The sequence below is a fragment of the Sphaeramia orbicularis genome, chromosome 14, assembly GCF_902148855.1.
Source record: "Sphaeramia orbicularis chromosome 14, fSphaOr1.1, whole genome shotgun sequence".
In the NCBI taxonomy this organism is placed as follows: domain Eukaryota; kingdom Metazoa; phylum Chordata; class Actinopteri; order Kurtiformes; family Apogonidae; genus Sphaeramia; species Sphaeramia orbicularis.
Window position 1 is genome coordinate 11,474,438 of NC_043970.1, and position 20,170 is coordinate 11,494,607.

At 37.2% G+C, this 20,170-nt stretch overlaps 1 protein-coding gene across 1 annotated transcript; it reads right to left on the reverse strand.

The window, feature by feature from the left end:
• Nucleotides 1–561: 561 nt before the first annotated feature.
• On the reverse strand, nucleotides 562–10,750 carry LOC115433250 (solute carrier family 22 member 4-like). Its single transcript, XM_030154559.1, has 10 exons — nucleotides 10,343–10,750; nucleotides 9,679–9,782; nucleotides 9,454–9,608; nucleotides 7,900–8,071; nucleotides 5,863–5,989; nucleotides 5,402–5,502; nucleotides 2,314–2,528; nucleotides 2,044–2,226; nucleotides 1,476–1,611; nucleotides 562–640 (listed from the first exon to the last, which is right to left on the reverse strand). The coding sequence occupies exons 1-10, from the start codon at nucleotides 10,748–10,750 to the stop codon at nucleotides 562–564; spliced, it is 1,680 nt and encodes a 559-aa protein (XP_030010419.1).
• Between the last annotated feature and the right edge of the window lie 9,420 nt (nucleotides 10,751–20,170).

Consider the following 20,170-nt stretch of genomic DNA (forward strand, 5'->3'; position numbering starts at 1 on the left):
CTAACAATGATTTATGATCTCTGACTGAATGACAAGTTTAAGTTCATTTTGCCAATATAAGGAATATGTGAGGTTACATAATTATTGGAAAATGCATTGCAGTTACTAGATGTAAATGACAGGGATGTGAGAATGCTGGGGAGTTTTAACAGTAGTGCTTTATTAATAAAAACATGAGAGAGATAATTCTTTTTTTCTCTTGACAGTGTTATGACGTGAATAAAGTGGATATGATAAAACTTCCTCTGAAAACATCAGGAAGAAACTAAAATATAGACACAAACAGAGATTTTAGAAGGACAATCACCTCAAGCTGACAGGTGTCCAACTTTTCAAAACCATATTCATTTCTGAATAATAATTATTTGATTGACAAAGTGCCTCACAATAACTTAAATATATGATAAACACATTAAAACACATTTAATCAAATGCTTTACAGACAATAAAGTCTTATGCGTAAGATATAAAACAAATATTTTTTGTTTTTCGAGACAAAAATTAAAACAGTAATGAATCAAAACCAAACATACACAAAATAAATTATTAAATACATACAAACTACAACTTGGTTTCTTTATACTGATTATTGGATATGCTCTTTCCACACTCAGCTTCTTTTTCTTTTTTTCTTTGTCTCCTGCAAGAATATGAAAAAATAGTTAGAAATATGGAAAAACTTTTTTGATATATGACACAGTAAATCATTATCTACACTACATTATTTTTGTATTTGTGAAATAAAAACCATGAAACAGTGAAAAAAAAAAAGTAATGTTCTACATCAAAAATATTCTCCACCTTGACATATGCTTAACATTTATATTGTTTCTGAATCATTATTGTATAAGTCTGTGGGCCTGGTTTACTAAAGGTTTGTGCGTGTAAAAACTCACACAAACTTGACTGCGCACGCAAAAACACATTGCTGATCTACTAAAAGGACATACCGAGGGTTGCGACTCTCAAATGGGCAAAATAGCTCATGTAACCCATTTAGTGTGTTTGCCTTGATGAATATGCAATATGTGGGCGGTTCTGCCAGAATGTGCAAAATTACTGGGAGGAGTAGATGCAAATATTTATTTAGCATGCGGAATGTGATTTTCCAACCCTGAAACTGATTGCGGTGGCTGATTTTGCATCTGTATTTAACACGTCTGAAAGGCAGATTTTAACTGGCACAGCTTCGCACAGAACTGGCTGCAGTTGTTTTGGCGAGGACTTTCTACCTGTTGTCATTTGTGCAGGCAATCTTAGTTGATAACCCATGACACGCAAATCAATAGCACACACGTTTTTTAGCATGAGCAAGCAAATTTGTACCTGTGATTTGTGATCATAGTAAATCAGGCCCTACGTGTATCTAATTTCATATTTTATGATATACTGTATGCATGCTACAAAGCAGGTTCCTTGGATTACGAGGATAGTAAATACAGTACAAAAAACAGACATTCCACGCGTAGACAGACCTGCATATCGGCTGTACTTGTGATATGTCCTGAGGCAAAGGTTTCCCAAATGTCTCTGGCAGTAGGAGACATATGAGAGCACCAGCAATGGCCAAACCTCCCATCACTATGTAGGGAAGTGCCTTATAGAATTTACCTGTAAAGACAGAAATAATAATAAAGATCCAAACAGAAATATATAAGCCTTATTCTAAATAAGTAAATAAATTAATGATTAGAAAAAGATGTTGTGTAAAATGTAATTAATACATGAATTACCTGCTAATCTCATGAACCCATATTTCATTCAAAATCATGTGACTGAGAAAATATAAAGCTGTACAATAAGTGGTAAAGGAAAAAAAAAAAAAAAAAACAGCTCCAGGAACATTTTACCCAGTTTGGAACTGGGGTTGTGAATAATAAAATCAATAAATGCAAAAGACTAAAACTCAAATTTGAATGAAGAATAAAAATACTCAGATCCATGACATTAAGTCTAATATGTAGAGAATATACTGTCATAAACTATACTTTGTATATCTAAGCAGCAGGATGGAAAATGAAAATGTCAATGAAAAGTGCGTACTTAGGTAAATGATAAAGGGGGAGACGATTGACCCGACACGAGCCGCCATAGAGCAACATCCCATAGCTGTGTTTCTGATAACAGTGGGGAAGTGTTCTGATGAGACGGCATACACCACACAAAATGCAGATGTGATGCCGAACTTCCCCAACATCTCAAGGAACACCCCCACAGCTGGTAAATCTAAGGAAAAGGACATTTTAACAACATTAAAATAACTCAGCTTAGTTACATTCACACATATATATTTAATACCCCATTAGTCTTTACCTATTGGAATAAGGTGAACACAGAGGATCATAACACCACCAAGGAAGAGTGTCGATGACTGGCAGATGTGTCTGGAGCAGAACTTCAGCAGTACCAGGGCAATTATATAAGCTGGGACCTCTGTCACAGCAGACAGGAAGCAGTTCATGTACGGGCTGCCATGTAGGTTTGAAGTGTTTAGAAGTAACGCATAGTAGCTCATGTTAACAATGACCCTGAAGAGAAACAACAACAACAAACTCAATCACTATCAGTCAAACAAAACATGAAACTACTTTACTCGTATTAATAACTGTCCAATTCTTTGTTTCTTTGTTCTTGTTTTTTTTATTTTTATTTTTTATTACAATCTTAGTACGTAATATAATATAATATAAATATGTAATATATTTACCGTGTGCTTGCATGTAATGCAAGGCACAATGTTCTATTGTTTGTTGTATTTATGACTCATTATTTTGACTGACTAATGACTTATTTCCAAAGCTTTGGAAAAAATGTGGCTTGGAAATAAACCTAAATATAATACTGTAAAAACATGCAGCCAGGTCTTGGAAAATGTGCTGTGACTTGTGTTAACGTTCTGATGCATGGATTTCATTAAAATTGCAAAAAACAAAACAAAACAAAACAAAACAAAAAAAAAACAGCCAAATGTATCCATCCAAAATGAATTCGGCCATTTTGAAATGGTTACCATTCTCACATGATTGATCCTAAAATAATTCCGCCATATGACAAATGTGCAGCCTGGCACAAAGAATATATGTGTGACGCCTTGTAATGATATCTTTTTTTTTTTTTCCACAATATTTTTATTAACATTTTAACAGCATGAAATCAGCCATTTACATTCAATGTATGCTGTCAGTTTGCTTCATTAAACTCAAAAACAAGAAATACAAAAATAAATAAATAAAGAGGGCTGCAATCTAAGACCAAGTATTGTCCATTAATCCTGTTGATCATCTTCCTGATCCCCAATCAGCTGAACCATCCACTAGATGTCAGAAAACACTGAAAAGTTATCAGTGTTTGCCAAGGTCCAAAATGGCGCCCTCAGCTGTCTCCCCCTGTTCACAACCGTCATTTTTTAGAGCGGAAGTCTATGGAAGTGCGGCAACTCTGATATATAACAAAGACTCTGCACTCTGTCAGCTAGAGTGTAGAGGCTTTGTATTTTTTGGAAACTCTACAAACAACTCTTCATAATTCTCACATTTCTGGGAATTCAGCAACAATTTATACATCAAATTGTTGTAAAAACTCATTTCTTTCAAGACTACTTCACGTTTATCTTAAAACATGTCATTTTCAATCTACAAGTCTCCAAGCACACAGAGTTGATTTTTTTCTCATTCACTCCCATGTTAAATTTCTGTCACTAACATGTTTGACAAACTCCAAGTTCCTACAATCAATGTTCATTTTTGACTTTTTTACCTACATATTATACATCAGTACATTCAATAGACTCACCATTAGTCTCAACTGCAAGAATTTTTGAGATAGGATGTACGGATATGGACTGACAACAGTTTGTTTGAGAGGTGGCTTCTCGGTGAATTTAACATGGACACCCATGTCTCCTCCATATGGAGGAATGTTTCTAAACAGGTTTTTATTGACTGTGTGTTTTGTCTTTTCCAGAAATTTCTACAACACATGGTAGAGGGTTGGACAAGAGAAAGGTGTTAAAGGTGTTGTTGAAAATTAGGCTATTAGACTATATCCTGTAAATACCAGGTGTCCAGAGCACGAGTCATGGATGGGTTATGATGACATTTTGCAAGAATGCCCGGATATATCCACTCAGGATATATCTACCAGTTCTTTGCTATCTGTTTGTTTTGTTCTAGTTTGGGACCAAAGCGTACTTGTTGTCCATCCAGTTTGGGACCAGAGTGGGTTGCTGCCCTTGAGGAGAGCCGGTCGTGGGGCAGGGGGAGGAAAAATACAAATGCGGTCACTGAACCCATGCATCACTGTGTTTTGAATACCTAAGCCAATGGTGAACCTGATCAGCGTCATAATATTTGTACACTTGGTCCAATGATTGTAATACTCATGTTCTTTCATAAGATCTTACACTTCCTGTTGATAGTCAGTCAACTGCTGCATCTCACTGTATGTACTTGACTCCTTGCAAGTAAAATCTTCTGATTCCAGAATCCAGTGACTCCGTCTTTTGTCTCAGAGTATATCAGAATTTTTCTATCAATAGGCTTACTGGCAACTATTATTATTTGTTTGTATACACACACACACACACACACACATATATATATATATATATATATATATATATATATATATATATATATATATATATATATATATACACACACATATATATGTAGATTTAGTGAATTCTCATCTTTTCAGTGTCATTTGTTCCAGACACAGATACCACAGTTGTTTTCTTTCTTGGTTGGCTCTTGTCCACAGGTCGTTAGTGGATATCAGGTGCACCTGCCATGTTTCTTCTCACCTGGCTGTAATTAGTCAGTTGAAGTCTTTAAAAGGAGATTGTCCCTCCCACCTCAGTTGCCCCCCCCCCATCTTGACCTTTGATTCCCATTTTAAATACTGCTTAAGCATCATCTTTTTGTTTTATCTATCTCTGTGATAGACTCAGTAGGTATGTATGGGAGCCCTTTCTTGGTTTTAGCCCTTTTCATGTTTTTTGTGCAGTTTGTTTTGTTGCTTAACTTTATTTTATAACTAGTCCTTCTTTGGTACTATTTCTTGCTTTTACATTGTACCAAGCCACAACTCCACAAATCCTTCAAGAGTCAAACACACAGATTAAATTTCCTTCAGGAAATGTGCGCATGTCTAGTTTACATGTAAACTCAGCTTCAAGGTCTTCAGTGACCTATTTTAGGTTTAGCATGACATATTTAAACTGATAGAGTTTTCACTGTTTTTTAGTCACATGTTAAACACAGAAACAAACAAACAAACAAATTTAGTACATCCATACGGGCTTCACAGTTCTATTACAACCATAACCCTAACTGTGTTCCATTGTAAATTTTGTCATTTGTGTTTGTATTTGGGTATAAAAACAAAACGATGGACTTACCACAGAAGAGAACAAATTAATGTCAGGAAAAACATGTTTAGGTTACTCAAGATATCCAAAATGCTGTATTTTTTGTCTTTTGTGGCCAACACATCTTCAGTCTGGGAAAAAAATAACAATATTTTGTTATTTGCTAACAGCGCTATAATGTAAACTATCAGCTGACACAACAGGTGAAGATTACAAGACAATGTTATTTTACCAACTGCTATGACTTAGTTTGAAGAAGAAAACTTGATAATACCATAAACAATGAGCTCTATACTTTATTCAGAGAGTTAGACAGTCTGTGGATACATAGGGTTGATTCATTGGTGGTTTTGGTAGTATTTCGTATGTTCTGGTAATTTACTTTCCCCTGCTGGTGTGTTTGGAGAAGTGCTGTCAGTATTATCTCTTTAAAGGATGTCTGACTACTTACTGTTTAAAAAAATAGAAACTTGCTGATGTTATATGCGTACCTCAGCCTTTGTAAAAATAGCCTGTGGAACCTCAACTTTATTCATCTTGGCGGCATCTCTCAATATGGCCTCTGCCTCCGATACCCTTCCCTGAGAAAAGAGCCATCGGGGAGACTCTGGGACCAACCTGGAAAGACAGAAACAAATATAAGATAAGACACAACAACAGAAAGGTGACAACCCCAACTTTTACCACTAAACAGACATGAGATCTGACACATCAATGTTTTGATCCTGTCTGAATCATGTCATTATTTACTAGGGCTGTCTAAATTAATATGTTAACATGGACTAATTCATGATTGTGATTAATCTGATTAAAAATGTTAACGCGATTAACCCATCTGCAGTGCAGAATGACTCTGAACGTTTCTGTCAATGCATTTCGGGCAGTTTGTCCAAGTAGAGTTACCACCGTGCATGCTCAGATAGGCAGTTGATCCAATGGAGACAGGCAGCAGAACCAACCCATAAAGATGGAAGATGCTAAACAGCATGTTGGCTCTCTGGATGGGAAATTTGCTGCAATGTGGACATTTTGTTTCTGTTTTTATATTTTAACATGTTTTATTTATTTGATTTTGTTGTTTCTTAATACTTTGAAAAATTTTATTCACTGTGCTTTTAGTCTTCTGTACAGCAATCTGGTCCACTTTGGTTGTTTTAAAGTGCTTTATAAATCAAGTTGGAGTGGATGATGATGATGATCTGTTAATTTGAAAAGCATCATATGAGTAATGGGCATAATTAAAAAAAAAAAAAAAAAGATTAAGAAAAAATGCAACCTTTGCTTTACTGTTGACTACAATACATCTGGGGCAGCACGAACAGATGAGACTTCCCCTTTCTATGATGTTAATGCTGGCAAGAAGTGGAGAGCCTAATGAATTCAAACATGTAAAAAGGAGTTAAGTTGACATTTAAAGTGTACCTGTACTGCTCATGTTTAAAGAAGTGATATTTTTCTTTTTTAAAAATGGAATTATGCATTTTCATTTCCCTGTGGTCTACATAAACTGTAAATGCTATGCTTGGGTCTGAATTCTTCATTAATTCAACTCCACAGGTCCATCTTCAACCCTACTTTTGTGTAATGACACCAGAAAAGTTGTTTTGAGCGCTGGCTCTTTAAATTCGCATGACCCCACCCCCTCCAGGTTGTTGACTGTGTGCTCTGTCCTGTTCAGCCACTTGGGTTCACCATTACAACCAACAACTGAACATTTTAGGCAATCGGCTCGAAGTTTGGATATATTTTCAGAATGGAATACAACTGCTGCTGCTGATAAACAGTTGTGGTGTACTCGTACAAATGTTTGTCGAAAGTCTTGACCTTATATGTGCAAATGTCATGACGAAACAAATTAAGAAGGAATTGAAATGGGTTGTAGAAATCCACTCCATTTTTGCTGGAATGAATATAAAGATAGCTTTGCAGCACCTGGATGGTTCAAATTCAGTCTTTATGAACTGTTAGGGTCCACAAATACACAAATAAACAAACCAAAGACTAATAGAAGTGGATTTAGCAAAATACGCCTCCTTTAAGAGATTAATTGTTCTTTGTGTATTTCCTAGAAGCAAGAGAGGTGCAAATTCCGTAAAAAATGGCCATAAATGCACCACACTGGACCTTTTTTATAACTTGAATCACAGGCGGGGGCAGAACCTATGGGGTGCAGCCATAGCCGGCCAGAAGTGAGATACGCTCATTGATTCTGAGTGATCGAGTAAACAAGCATCAGTCAGTGAGCGAGATTGATTGGAAAGCATGTGTTCGCACTTGTTGTCTGTGCAGCCATAAGCTTTGCACTCCACCATTGTACTAGAGACACAACCCAACACTAGTCGATAATGTGTCATTTCAGATCTGAGAAACAGTCAAATGAGCCTTAACCTTTTTTTTTTTTTTTTTTTTTTTTCTGGTGTGGCCTTTTTGCTCATGATTGAAAATAGTCAAGATCTAAAAAGCACATTAAAGCAATAGTGTTATTGTTGATCATGAGATATTAAAATGTGTCATATAAATGTTCTTACCACCACAAAGGAATGTAGATCACACTGGAGGCAGCCAAGGGAATCAGTAACATTCGCCAGTCTCGGATCAAGTAGGCAATTCCAGGCAATGCCATGTTCCCGATAGCTGAGGACATGAAAAGTCCAAGGGAACAGAACACCACCCTGGCTTTTGGGCTTAAAACTTCTGTACCTGTATGAGTACATTGAAAGAAAAATCTGAAAAATAATCATAGCAAACCTGAACCATGAGCCTCTTACCCAGCAGGAACGTTGCACATTTATTCAACTTCACTTTTCTGTGTAAGAATGAAAATCTCTGAATGTGGTGTTATTGACACTAAGTTTGAAAATGTGCAAATTGCTGAGACAAAGTCCCTGAGCATCTAACCCTACAACCAATGGACAAAATCACCCAACATTGGCACCAATATTGTTTTAAATCAATGTTGTGGAATTCTTTATTGACTTTTGTCACAAATCCCCTCTACTGACCTTTGTTTCACCTGTTGTTTGTTTTGAAATAATGTTGTCACGTCTTTTCAGACCCACAGAAATAAAAGGGAGATTGGAGATACTAACTCTGTTACAAACCATAGCACGAGTTTACCACCATCTCAACTACACACTGAGTCCTTTATAAACAAACTTCGCAGGTGTCAGATTCTGCATTAAAAGGATATTTCAGAGACTACAAACAGTTATGGAAAAACTTAAATGAAGATTTATGTACAGACACAAATATCTCTGTCAACCTAAATGTATTTGTCATCAATGTGGTTTATTCAAAATCTATATACAAAACTCAGAAGTAACTAATTTAGATTCCCAGGTGCATTTCAATGTGGTCATACACTGAAAGATCATTCTGACGATAGCAGCAGGCACCTATAGTGCCATCTCACATGTCCTATCGTCTTTCTGTATCTATGGTCCCGCCTTCCCCCTGATAACTTTATCAGTCTGTCTATGCCCCTGGCCTTGCCTTCAGTTAAAGTTATACTGCATGATGTGGCATTTTTACACTTTTCTTTTATAATCTTAAAATGCTGCTAATAATCGTGTGTCAAACTAAAATGTAAAAGAAATCCACCAGGTTTTGAAACTCAAAAATGTTTAATTCTCATGTATTTCTGATAAAAGTCTGATCAATCATTTTATGCAGTCTGAATAAAATAATTGGCTGAACATCCTGCACTACAAAAATCAAAATCTTACCAAGTGTATTTTTCTCATTTCCAGTCAAACTATCTCATCACATTTGAAATAAGACATAATCACCTAAAGAGTAACTTGTAAGTGAGACATAAGAAGTTATTTTTAAACAATAAACCTTGAAAATCTTATTTCAATAAATTTCACCAAGATCATTTTCACTTGCTCCACTGGCAGATTTTTTTTTTTTTTTTTTTTTGCTTAATTCTAGATTTTTTTTTGCTTAATTCAATTCAAAATGAAAGCAGCAGAATAATAACTGCAGTTCTTTTGGGTTCAGATTTACAGCTTCTATTTGTCCACCTGTTACAATCATATTCCACACTGTCATAAATTTATATTTTGGAAGAAAAAACATACCTAGCACAAATGCAATGATACAGTTGGAGAATCCCCCACCACCAACAAAGAAGAAAATGAGGGTGAAGATCTCCCAACTTGGAGAAAAAATCTGTGCTGTGACCGACACAGTCTGAAGAAGCATCATGAGAAAAAGCACTGGCTTCCTTCCAAACCTGGGTATAAAATTCAATTTATTAAGTTATTAACCTTATATTCAGTCGATACAATGTAATCCATACAAACCTGTCAGACATCTGGCCTGAGATAAATGCTCCCACCAACACACCAGCATAATGGATGGAGCTGGTCAGTGGAGTTTTGTATGCATCGTCACAGACCAAGTCCCACTGCAAAACATACACATGTCCTTAACATGACGAGAAATAACTGTAGCTCAACAAGTAATAAGAATAAGCAGCAGTCATATAGATGGCACTGTGACTCTGTAAGTAGAATTAGTATTGACCCAGGTCATGTAAATGTATTACCAAATCTTATCAATATTTAGAATCAGATTACAGAGGAAATTCTAATGACAACACAAGTAATGTTGCTAAGAACTAGTGTGTTCAGTTTTCTACTTTTCATTGAAGGTGTCATAAGAATTACTGAAAAATGACTAATGCTTATTTTATAACCCAGAAGAGGAGGTAGTGTGTGGAAGCATGAATAAACATTTCTTTGACCCTGCTTTGTGAATCTAGTATTTCTATCTGGAAGGCATACTACTGTCTTTGACAGTTCAATAGTTAATAGTTTAATTGACACATGAATGTTATTACTGTTTTTGGTATAATCATAATTATTATAATTAAATTAGGCAAATGTATGAATTGGCTATTATACTTTTTGTGAAGGAAATCTTAAAAACAGCTTCAAATTAAAGTGAATCAGTGATTTTACTCACCTCTGTGACAATGGTAGACTGGTAGATTTCTTTGCTGTACGTCCATCCGTCCAGACAACGCTCCAAAGGAATCTGACTCACATTCACATCTACATCTGGGATTAGATTACTTTGAGAATACTCCCTGACAAGCTCCAGGTTAAGCCTTGAGCACGAGCTACGCTTTGTGATGCCGTCAACAGTTTCCAATGGGATCGTCACATTCCTCCACATCTCACTGATGCTATAGTTTTCTGGGATTGTACACTCATGAGGTGGGGTATCACCTACAAATACTATGTAAACACCAAGAAGCCCGTTTGGGACTATGCTGATGGCTAGGGCCAAAAAAATCCTTCTCTGGAAAGGTCCCCACGATCCAAGGAAAGATGTGATGGTGTCATAGTCTCTAATCCTGCAGTCTCCCATTGCACAGTAAATTCAGGTATTAGAAGAAACAGAAGCTTTAACCAGACAGATGATGTGCAGTGTTGCTGCGTCTGTGTCTGATGTACATGTGATGAACTCAGAGGCCAAGTTCAGCTTTTATATGTTTCTCTCTTCACACCTCTGGGGTGATTACACATTTGCTTGCAGTGCAAAAATATAACTTTTGTTTTGCTGTGTTAGAAACTGATTTAAATACTTACATGTGTGTGTTATATACATGCTATGCATAACAGCTCATAAAAACAATCACAGGAGAGCAAAGTCCTGTTGGACTGCATTCACTGAGGAATTTAACTCATTCAGTGACAGAATAATGCTCAAAAACATACTGGAATGGATTTCTACTATAAATACATTACTAAATAATTGGCAATATTAGTAAAGATAATTAAACCCTCTACCTTGAATGTTGTAGTTTGTAAAGAGTCAATAAGATGAATAATAGGCTGTATGTATCATTAAATATACAATCAATACAGTCAGATGTCAACCTCTTCAGTTCCTCTTTCATGTCATTTGACATAACTTGTCAGTTCATGTTAACATTCAAACACAGTGAATTAGAGCACTCATTTTATTAAACAGATTAGCTAACAACAATTGGAAATCTTTCTGATGAACATGAATTTCAATTTTGTACAAAAATGTAAACCTATTATTAGTATGCTTTATCAGAGTAAACAAAACAAAACAACTGTTTTTAATAAATGATACAAACCCAGCACTTCTTGGTAGTGAACTGTATGTTTGTGGCTGCATTTTCATTCTAAAGACTATTACTTTCAAACAATAAAAATGTTTTTATCTTTCTCTGCTTTGTTCTTAAAAGTGAAGGCCATCATGGAAATAGACAACAAGGCTTTGCACATTACATTTGGTCTAACTTTGTAAAGGGAGGTTGCCAGTTCCTCCATTTTGGACACATTTCTTCTTTTTGGTTCCATTGCACAACCTATTGAAGAAGAAACAGTAAGAATGAGTACAACTGAATATCATCAGAAGTGTTACAAACATATAAAACTAGCTGATGGATGTATCGTGATACATTTTAAGTTCAGAGGATTTTTCGAGAATTCACCATGAATGTGAATTCACAAAAGTACCCCACCCCCACCCCCAAGAAAAATTACATGAATCTTCCATATCCCCCATGTGATTTTGCATAGGTGGTAAATATAAGTGATGTCATTTGGAATACATTTGAGGTGAACTTGGTCAGACCCATAAAACTTCCCATGTCTCCACATGAAGACACATGGGACATCCTGTTTAATCCCATTGTTTTTGAATGATAATGGTTTTTGTAAAAATCCTGCACATAAGGCATGTCATTACGGATTGTAGTTTTCAAATAAAAGGATGGTACACGGCACATGCTCCGCTACGACAACACTGCCCGTATGTTTGTCTGCCCGGAGTCAGAGTTAATGATGGTGATTTGTTTAATTTCAAGTTGTTAATCTTGGTCAGTCCTGTCTAGTGTATGTCTGTATGTGGATTCCACTACACAAAACAATGTGGATTGTGATACAGCTAGCAACATGCAAGGGAAGTATCCCAGACCTCCAGTGTTTATCACCGGTGATTTTAACAACTGCAGACTTGACAAAACCTTGCCTTCTTTTTAGCAATGTGTAGATATTCCAGCAAGAAGGGGTAATACACTGGACCTACATTATGGAAACATCCTGGATGCGTACATCTCAAGCGCTCAACCACCACTCGTTTTTTTCTGACCACAATGTGGTCTTCCTGCTCCCACACAACAGAGCAGAACTGAAGAGGCACAAGCCCCAGATCCACAACACCTACCGGCAGTCGGAGGACACTATTGCACAACTCCAGGGTTCATTGACATGCACAGACTGGGACATACTGGTGACAGTCTGAACGAGAGGGTGGGGGTCATCACAACTTTCATAAAATTTTGCAAAGACACAAAAATCTCTGTCAAACTCATTAAGAAATATCCCAACTCCAAACCCTGGATTACTCTGCACATCATCCACAGCCTGAGGGAAAAACAAAAAGCTTTCCAACAGTAGAACTGGGTCTCCCTCAAATCCATAACCCAGTAAATCAAAAATGATATCTTCAAAGCCAAACTCAGATACAAATAAAAACTGGAACAGGAATTCAGCAAAATGTACACAAAACAAGCCTTCCAGAAAGTGAGTCCATTCACTGGCCAGAACACAAAACCCACCTCCTCTGCAATAACTGATCCCACCTCCTTTGCTGAAAACCTGAACACCTTTTACCCCTGGGTTGTAAATTCATTCTATCTTGCAGATACACTTTACATGTTACATGTGTTGTATGTATGGAGAAGCATTTTTATAATATACAGTATATGATTCATTTATTATTTCATGCATGTTCCTTATGCCATTTTATGATTGTTGGACATGTAATGCATAATCCTTTTCCATTTGAATAAACAAACTTTTACCACATTTTGAAAACCAGAAGCATTATGGATATAACAGCCACATTCACAATATCCTCTTACATAACCTACAGGGCCTCCTTTCTTGGAAAAAAGGTAATTCATTACTGGACATATCTTAGGTTTTTTTTATTTCCTATGTGTCATGTTAGTTCATGGTTTCGTATTAGTTTTGTAATCTGCTCTGTCTTTCTCACCCCTTGAACCATGGGGGGTTAAGAACTGGACATATGATAGCTATGGTGGCCAGAGCACACACACAATGAAGGTTTAAAGGTCACGCTCACTCCCATCTATACATTTTAACAACATTTTTGTTTCAGTCAGAATTTTCTTGAATAACATTTTTGACAAACACTGTTTCTAGATCAGGTTCCCACATTTTGTTTACTTTGTGTGTTCATACTTGCTAATTGTTTTAGTTCAGTTTGAATTTATGACATTTTCTTTGTCTTGAGTTACCTGGCAAAGCCTTCCATCATCTGGTGAAAACATGGTCCAGATTTTAGGTGTGGACTCTAAACTAAGGACCGTATCAAATGTCTGGTCCACTAGCTCTGGCTACACAGGGAGTATGGGTATTCTTTATATTGAATTATTCTTTTAAGTCTGCACTGGTCATGTTTAGGACATTAATTATGCTTTGTGCATCACATACAAGTAAGAGAGATGCAAATTCAGTAAAAAATACCCATAAATGCGCCATGCTGGACCTTTTTATCACATGAATTATAGACGTGGGCAGAACTTATGGGGAGCAGCCATTGCCGACTGTAAGTGACGTACCAGTTGTTGTTTCTGGGTAATGGAGTGCCAGTAAACAACCTTCAGTCAGTGAGCCAGATTGAGTGGAAAGTGCGTGTTCACACTTATTGTTTGTGGAGCTGTAAGCTTTGCACTCCACCATTGTTCTAGGGACGCGACCCAGCACTGGCTGATAATGTGTCATCTTAGACTGGTGTCTTATGCACAGTGGTTCAGTGACCAGTCCATCACAGCACAGGTAAACTGTTGTCACTGCTGATGGTGGAACAGCTGGTGAAGGAGGCAACATGTCACTGACCATGCCTGACTGATGGAGCAGTGACTTAGTACTCATGAATACTTGACAACGGGCTATATAGTTACCAACCAGAACCGCTGGCGTGGTATGTGATCTTTTGAGATAACTAGCAATGAAAATTCACTACAACTACCCTTTAATCTCAAGTAAGGTAACAGCAAGGCCCAGTCCCAATTTCACCACTTAGCCCTCCCCCTTACCCCTCCCCTTTGACCCTTGCATGTGGCACTACCCCTTGAAAAGGAGGTGCGAGGGGTGGGCATTGAAACATTCATCTATGAAATGAGACAACCCTCCACCTGTTATGTCATCAGCGGTCATCGATGCTGCTATAAACAGATGTGACAACGATGTTTCTGAAAGAATTCCCCATGCCGTCAGTAGCTGTAACTGTCTCTGTTCCATGAACTTTGGTCATCTTTTTGCAGCTATCAACTATAAACCAGAGAAATGCGATCTACAACAAATTTAAACAGCATTAAAAGGTTGATCAAATGATTATGTTGTTTACAAAGAAAATACGTACATTTGTGTGTTTCTTTCATCACACTGCTGCACTTTTTGGCTGTGTACATCCATATTGCCAATGATTCGGACAGAATTTTGGGAAATTTCTCCTACTCCTCTGTTCGTAGTGTGGTCCTGGAAAATCTCTGTTTCGAGGGCTATGCAGCCCTCTGCCTTAGCCCTTCCCCTCCGTCTAATTGAAAATCAGAACAACACTACCCTTTCACGTGTGCATGCAAAACAGAGGGGGAGGGGTAAGGGGGAGGGCCAAGGGGTGAATTGGGATTCAGCCTAAGACTAAGCCACTGACTCAAGTTCACTGGCTTTTCTTTATGGGTTAGAAATAGGGCTGGGTGACATGGAAAAAAAATCATATCACGCTAATTTTTTTCATATCAGACGATATCAATATGTATGATGATATAAATCAAATCACTATTTTTGTCAAGCTTAAATTTTCTGTTACTCATAAGTTAGATGTGAAGACATCAGAAGGTTATTTCTGACTTAAATATGATTTATTTTCTGTTAGAGGTTGAACATGACAGATGTGCTAAAGAACATTATACAACTTTTTCAGATAAATAAAACAGGTATATATATTTAAAACTAAATTAAAAGTCTAACCAGCGGGCAAAAACTTTCAAGTTTTAAAAGAGAACACAAACAAAACAAACCATTAAATGTGCTGGTGAACTCCAAATAAATAAAACCTTCATTCGAAAAAGGTGGAGTGTTTGTGTTCTTCAAATAGGCTACATGTTTTCATTTGGTACACCTCTGTATTGTATTAAAGGCCCTGAACAGAAACAGTTCCGTACAAACGAGTGCACCATTACACCCCTTCTTTTCAGTTACCCGGTCGCCTGAGTTGTCTGTTAAATTTTCTCCCGTGGGAACACTCATTATCTCCCACTGCAGCCCAAACATTAGCTTGTAATCCTGTGCTGTGTGCGTCAGCCTAACTTGACGTGGCTCTAGTGTGACTGGTTCAGTGTGGCGCTACTTAATTATGATTGGCTGTTTTTATGTCTGTCAAAACATGGATGAATGAATTCTATTGAAATTGTATCGAGCATGTCTAAAATTTCTATCGAGGAAAAATTATTTCGCGATATACTGTATATCATTATCATTTTATTGCCCAGCCCTTGTTAGACATAAAGGATAAACTTTCTTGTCTACTTCATCCTGTTAATCTCAATGATTGGCTCTTTCAGTGAAGGACGGAGTGGGATCTGGGGGCAGTTCATCCTCTGGTCCAGAGGGAGGGGGCACCACAATCCAAACATGTTCAATGGTGGTATGCAACACAGTACTCCTACTTGTAATAGCACACCTGATACTATTCTGTGGCCCATGGACTTTTTTCTCCATTGATCTAACAGTTCTTCCTTTTGAACATAGTGTAGTTGTTTGTTTTTTTGCAATCCTTTACACTCTTTGGACTCTACCACTATAGTGATTATTGACGGTTATTATATGTCAGGATTTCATCTTTTCGCGGACAAATCACCTTAAAAACAAACCAACAACAAAAAAACCCCAATATGCATCCAAACTATAGTAGTTCGCCATCTAATCTGACCATGTGAATAAAAGCATCAGTGACCCCAGCTTCCTTTGAGTTTTCACATCTGCATCAGCTAAACTGTTAAAGCCCTCTCACTGTAGCTTTCTCTAATGTCCCTCCCCCTTCATTTTGCTGTACAGTCTTAGATACACAGCATTATGGTCATTCAGGGCCAAAGTTTTCCAACTAAATTACAGGCTCTAAACTTTAAACAAACTTAGCAATACCCTGTCTCTCACACGGTATTACTCATCAACAACTACTCAACAGAAAAACACATCTGAAAATGTGGCGAGAGAAGAATTATGACCTTATGACACTTAGCATCTGTCACTGACAGTCTCTGGGGTGTCACACAAGTACGCTCTTAATTTATTTTAATTTATTTACACCCATATCACCTGAAAAAATACACTAATCAATCATAGTAATAATCGTCATCATCATCTGTGTATTTGTGAAAGTGCTTGTAAGGTAAAGTTGGAGAAGCTGAAATAATTCAAAGTCCATACTGTGACCAGATTCAAAGTCGTTGGTATGTAGTTTTGAGTTAAAGTGTAGCACAGGCCTTAGTTAATACATAAACACTACAGACACGTGGACCACAGATTTAACTGGTAGGGATCATAAAGTCACAAACAGTATTTTGAGTGACCAGTGTTCATGCTTTTTTATGGTCCATGTTCTTTCAAAGTTTTTTTTTTTCCTGGTTTCTGGTGATAAGGTCACATTTATCAAAAAGTCAGCAATATAAATTGTAGTATGTTCCTTATTAACATATATGCTGCCACATATAACCTAAAGCTGTGTAAAAAGATGCTTAAAATTAGATCATCAAATTTTTAGTGATCAAAAAGATGGAGAATTGAGATGACTAAACTTCAAAACAATGGGATGCACATTTTTGTTTCATAATCTAAGTTTTAAGGTAAGTAAGAAAAGTCATTTATGAACAAAATAAAGATACCTTTTCATGCCATGACAAATACATCTTAACAAAAATAACCATGCTGTTTATACTTGAACCTTATGCACCCTCTAGTGGCTCCTGATGAGAAAGTATCTATATTTTGACCAACAGAAACAACTGGGTATTCCAGAAAGCAGGTTCAACAAATTCTGAGTCTAATCCTAAACTCCAAGTTGACTTACTCTGAGCTGAGACTTACTGGACTCAACCCACCTCTTAATACCACCACTTTGACGTCACAATTATAGAATCCATCAACACTACACAAAAAATGCAAAAAATAACAAGGCATGGCATTAAAGAGTAAGACATTTCCTGTACTGAGGATGAATACCATGATTATCAAAGCAAAAAACCCAGTTAAGATAACTCCAAACCTTTATACTACAACCACAACTGTACCATGTACATCATCTGGAGCATTTCACAATCAATATTTATCTGATAACATGACAAAAACATACAAAATTTAAATAATAAAACTTCATAGCCTACTCACCAGAGTTGCCCATTATTTATATACATAATCCAACCCCCTTTTTTTGTGCAGGAAAACTTCAGTGACTGTCATAGAGGTGATCTGTGTGTTTCAGTTCCTTCAGTAAGTGATTTTTTATGACCATGGAGGCCAAGGCTGAGAGTCTCCTCTATTCTGTCGTAATCCTGACATGAATTTCTATTCTCCTGAGGGCAGAGAATGTCCATCCAACCAGCTAGCTTGCGTCGACCTTTCCTCACAATGTCCATATTTTCTGGAAAATGAATTTTTAAGTATGTCCCAGACCAAATCATTTTCTTCTCCTGCCTTAGCCATTGTAGACGCAAAAAATTCTACCTCAAATGTATTAATAGTTCAGTTCAATTCAATTCAGTTTAATTCACTTCAGTTCAATTGCTTTATTGGCATGAATCAAAAAGAATATTGCCATCCAGAACATTGCTCTTACCACCCAGTCAGAGGAAGGAGACATGGTGAAGACATTGGGGAAATCTGATTGGTTAAAAAAAAACAATCCCATTGAAATTACACTAGTGCATTGACCCATGGAGATCCACAGGTTCTAGATGTGGTAGTTTTTATGCTGTTGTGTATTCGTGTATGCTATACCACATTTGTCCAGCAGTCACCGCCATAACATTCTGGCTATAGGAACATTGTAAGGCTATTGTATTCCAAAATTACTTATATCTTCCAAAATACTGGTCCTACCAACTTGCTGTTTTCGCTAGTCTGTTCCTTGACCAAAAATATATAAGCTTGCCAAACCGCAGTAGTCAGCTCTTTCCGGATTTTATGTGAGTCCCCAGACACACATACACGCATGCACACAGAGGCCACTTGGCTTTTATAATATAGATTAGCCTTCACTACTCATTTGGAAGGCCCAGGGCACATTAGATTAACCCTGGCAACACATAAAGACTGAAATCTGATTGGACAAAATATCTTCCATCCATATTCACAAACTGGAAGCAGTGCAGCCAAGAGAAACGCTAAGAAAGCATGAGAATAGTCTATTGGGAATAAAGTAATACAATTTCATGTAACAAATAATACAATTTAGGTTGGAAATGTAGGTCAGTGTTTCTGATGATGTTTACTGCCCACCACTGGATGTGTGTGTGTGTGTGTGTGTGTGTGTGTGTGTGTGTGTGTGTTTCTAAACCAACCACAGTTACAGATAGGGTCCTGTATGTAATTGAGCCTCCAGTCACTGCCCTTGTAGAAAACCCTGCTGTTGTAAGTACTCGGAGAGGGTCCCAGAGGCCGACAGAAGTCGACAGAAGTAGATCTCTCCCCATTCACAATGCAGTCATTTATGGAATTTTGATTTTGACATGTGCGAGTGAGACAAGTGATGAGAATAAATGATTGGATTAATCATTGCAAGAGCAACAGCAAGAGGAGGGTCCATCATCATCCACAACATAGCTGGGCAGAGTGAGATTTTCAATAAATGCCAGGTTAAGTTTTCATGATAAAACTGTGGATTGTAAATGTCACCTATATGTACATCTCAAAAACTTAGAATATCATGAAAAAGTTCAAAAATTTCAGAGAGTGAAACCCATATATTATATAGACTCATTAGACATAGAGTGAATATATTTCAAACCTTGTTTCTTGAATTTTTGATGTTTATATCTTACAGATAATGAAAAACCAAAATTCTGTGTCTCAGAAAATTAGAATATTGCATAAAATCAATAAAAAAAAGGATATTTTAAACATAAATGTCCGGCTTCTGAAAAGTATGTTCATCTCTATGTATTCAAGACTTGGTTGGTTTTACTTTCACATGAATTACTGCATCAATATGGCGTGTCATGGAGGTGATGACCCTGTGGTACTGCTCAGGTGGAATGGAAGTCCAGGTTGGTTTCTTAGTGTCTTTCAGGTCATCTGCATTGTTGGATCTGGTGTCTCTCATCTTCCTCTGGACAATACTCCACAGATTCTCTATGCGGTTCAGGTCAGGTGAGTTTTCTACTCCATCAGTCCCAGTAACACCATGGTCACTGAACCAGCTTTTGGTACCTTTGGCAGTGTGGGCAGGTGCCAAGTCCTGCTGGAAAATGAAATCAGCATCTCCATAAAGCTTCTCAGCAGAAGGAAGCATGAAGTGCTCTAAAATGTCCTGGTAGATGGGGATGTTGACTGTGGACTTCAGAAAACACAGTGGACCAGCACCAGCAGATGCCATGGCAGACCAAACCAGCACTGACTGTGGAAAGTCCAAAGTCCTCTTTTCAGATGAAAGTCCAGTTTGCATGTCATTTGGAAATCAAGGTCCCAGAGTCTGGAGGAAGAGTGGAGAGGTACAGAATTCCCATTG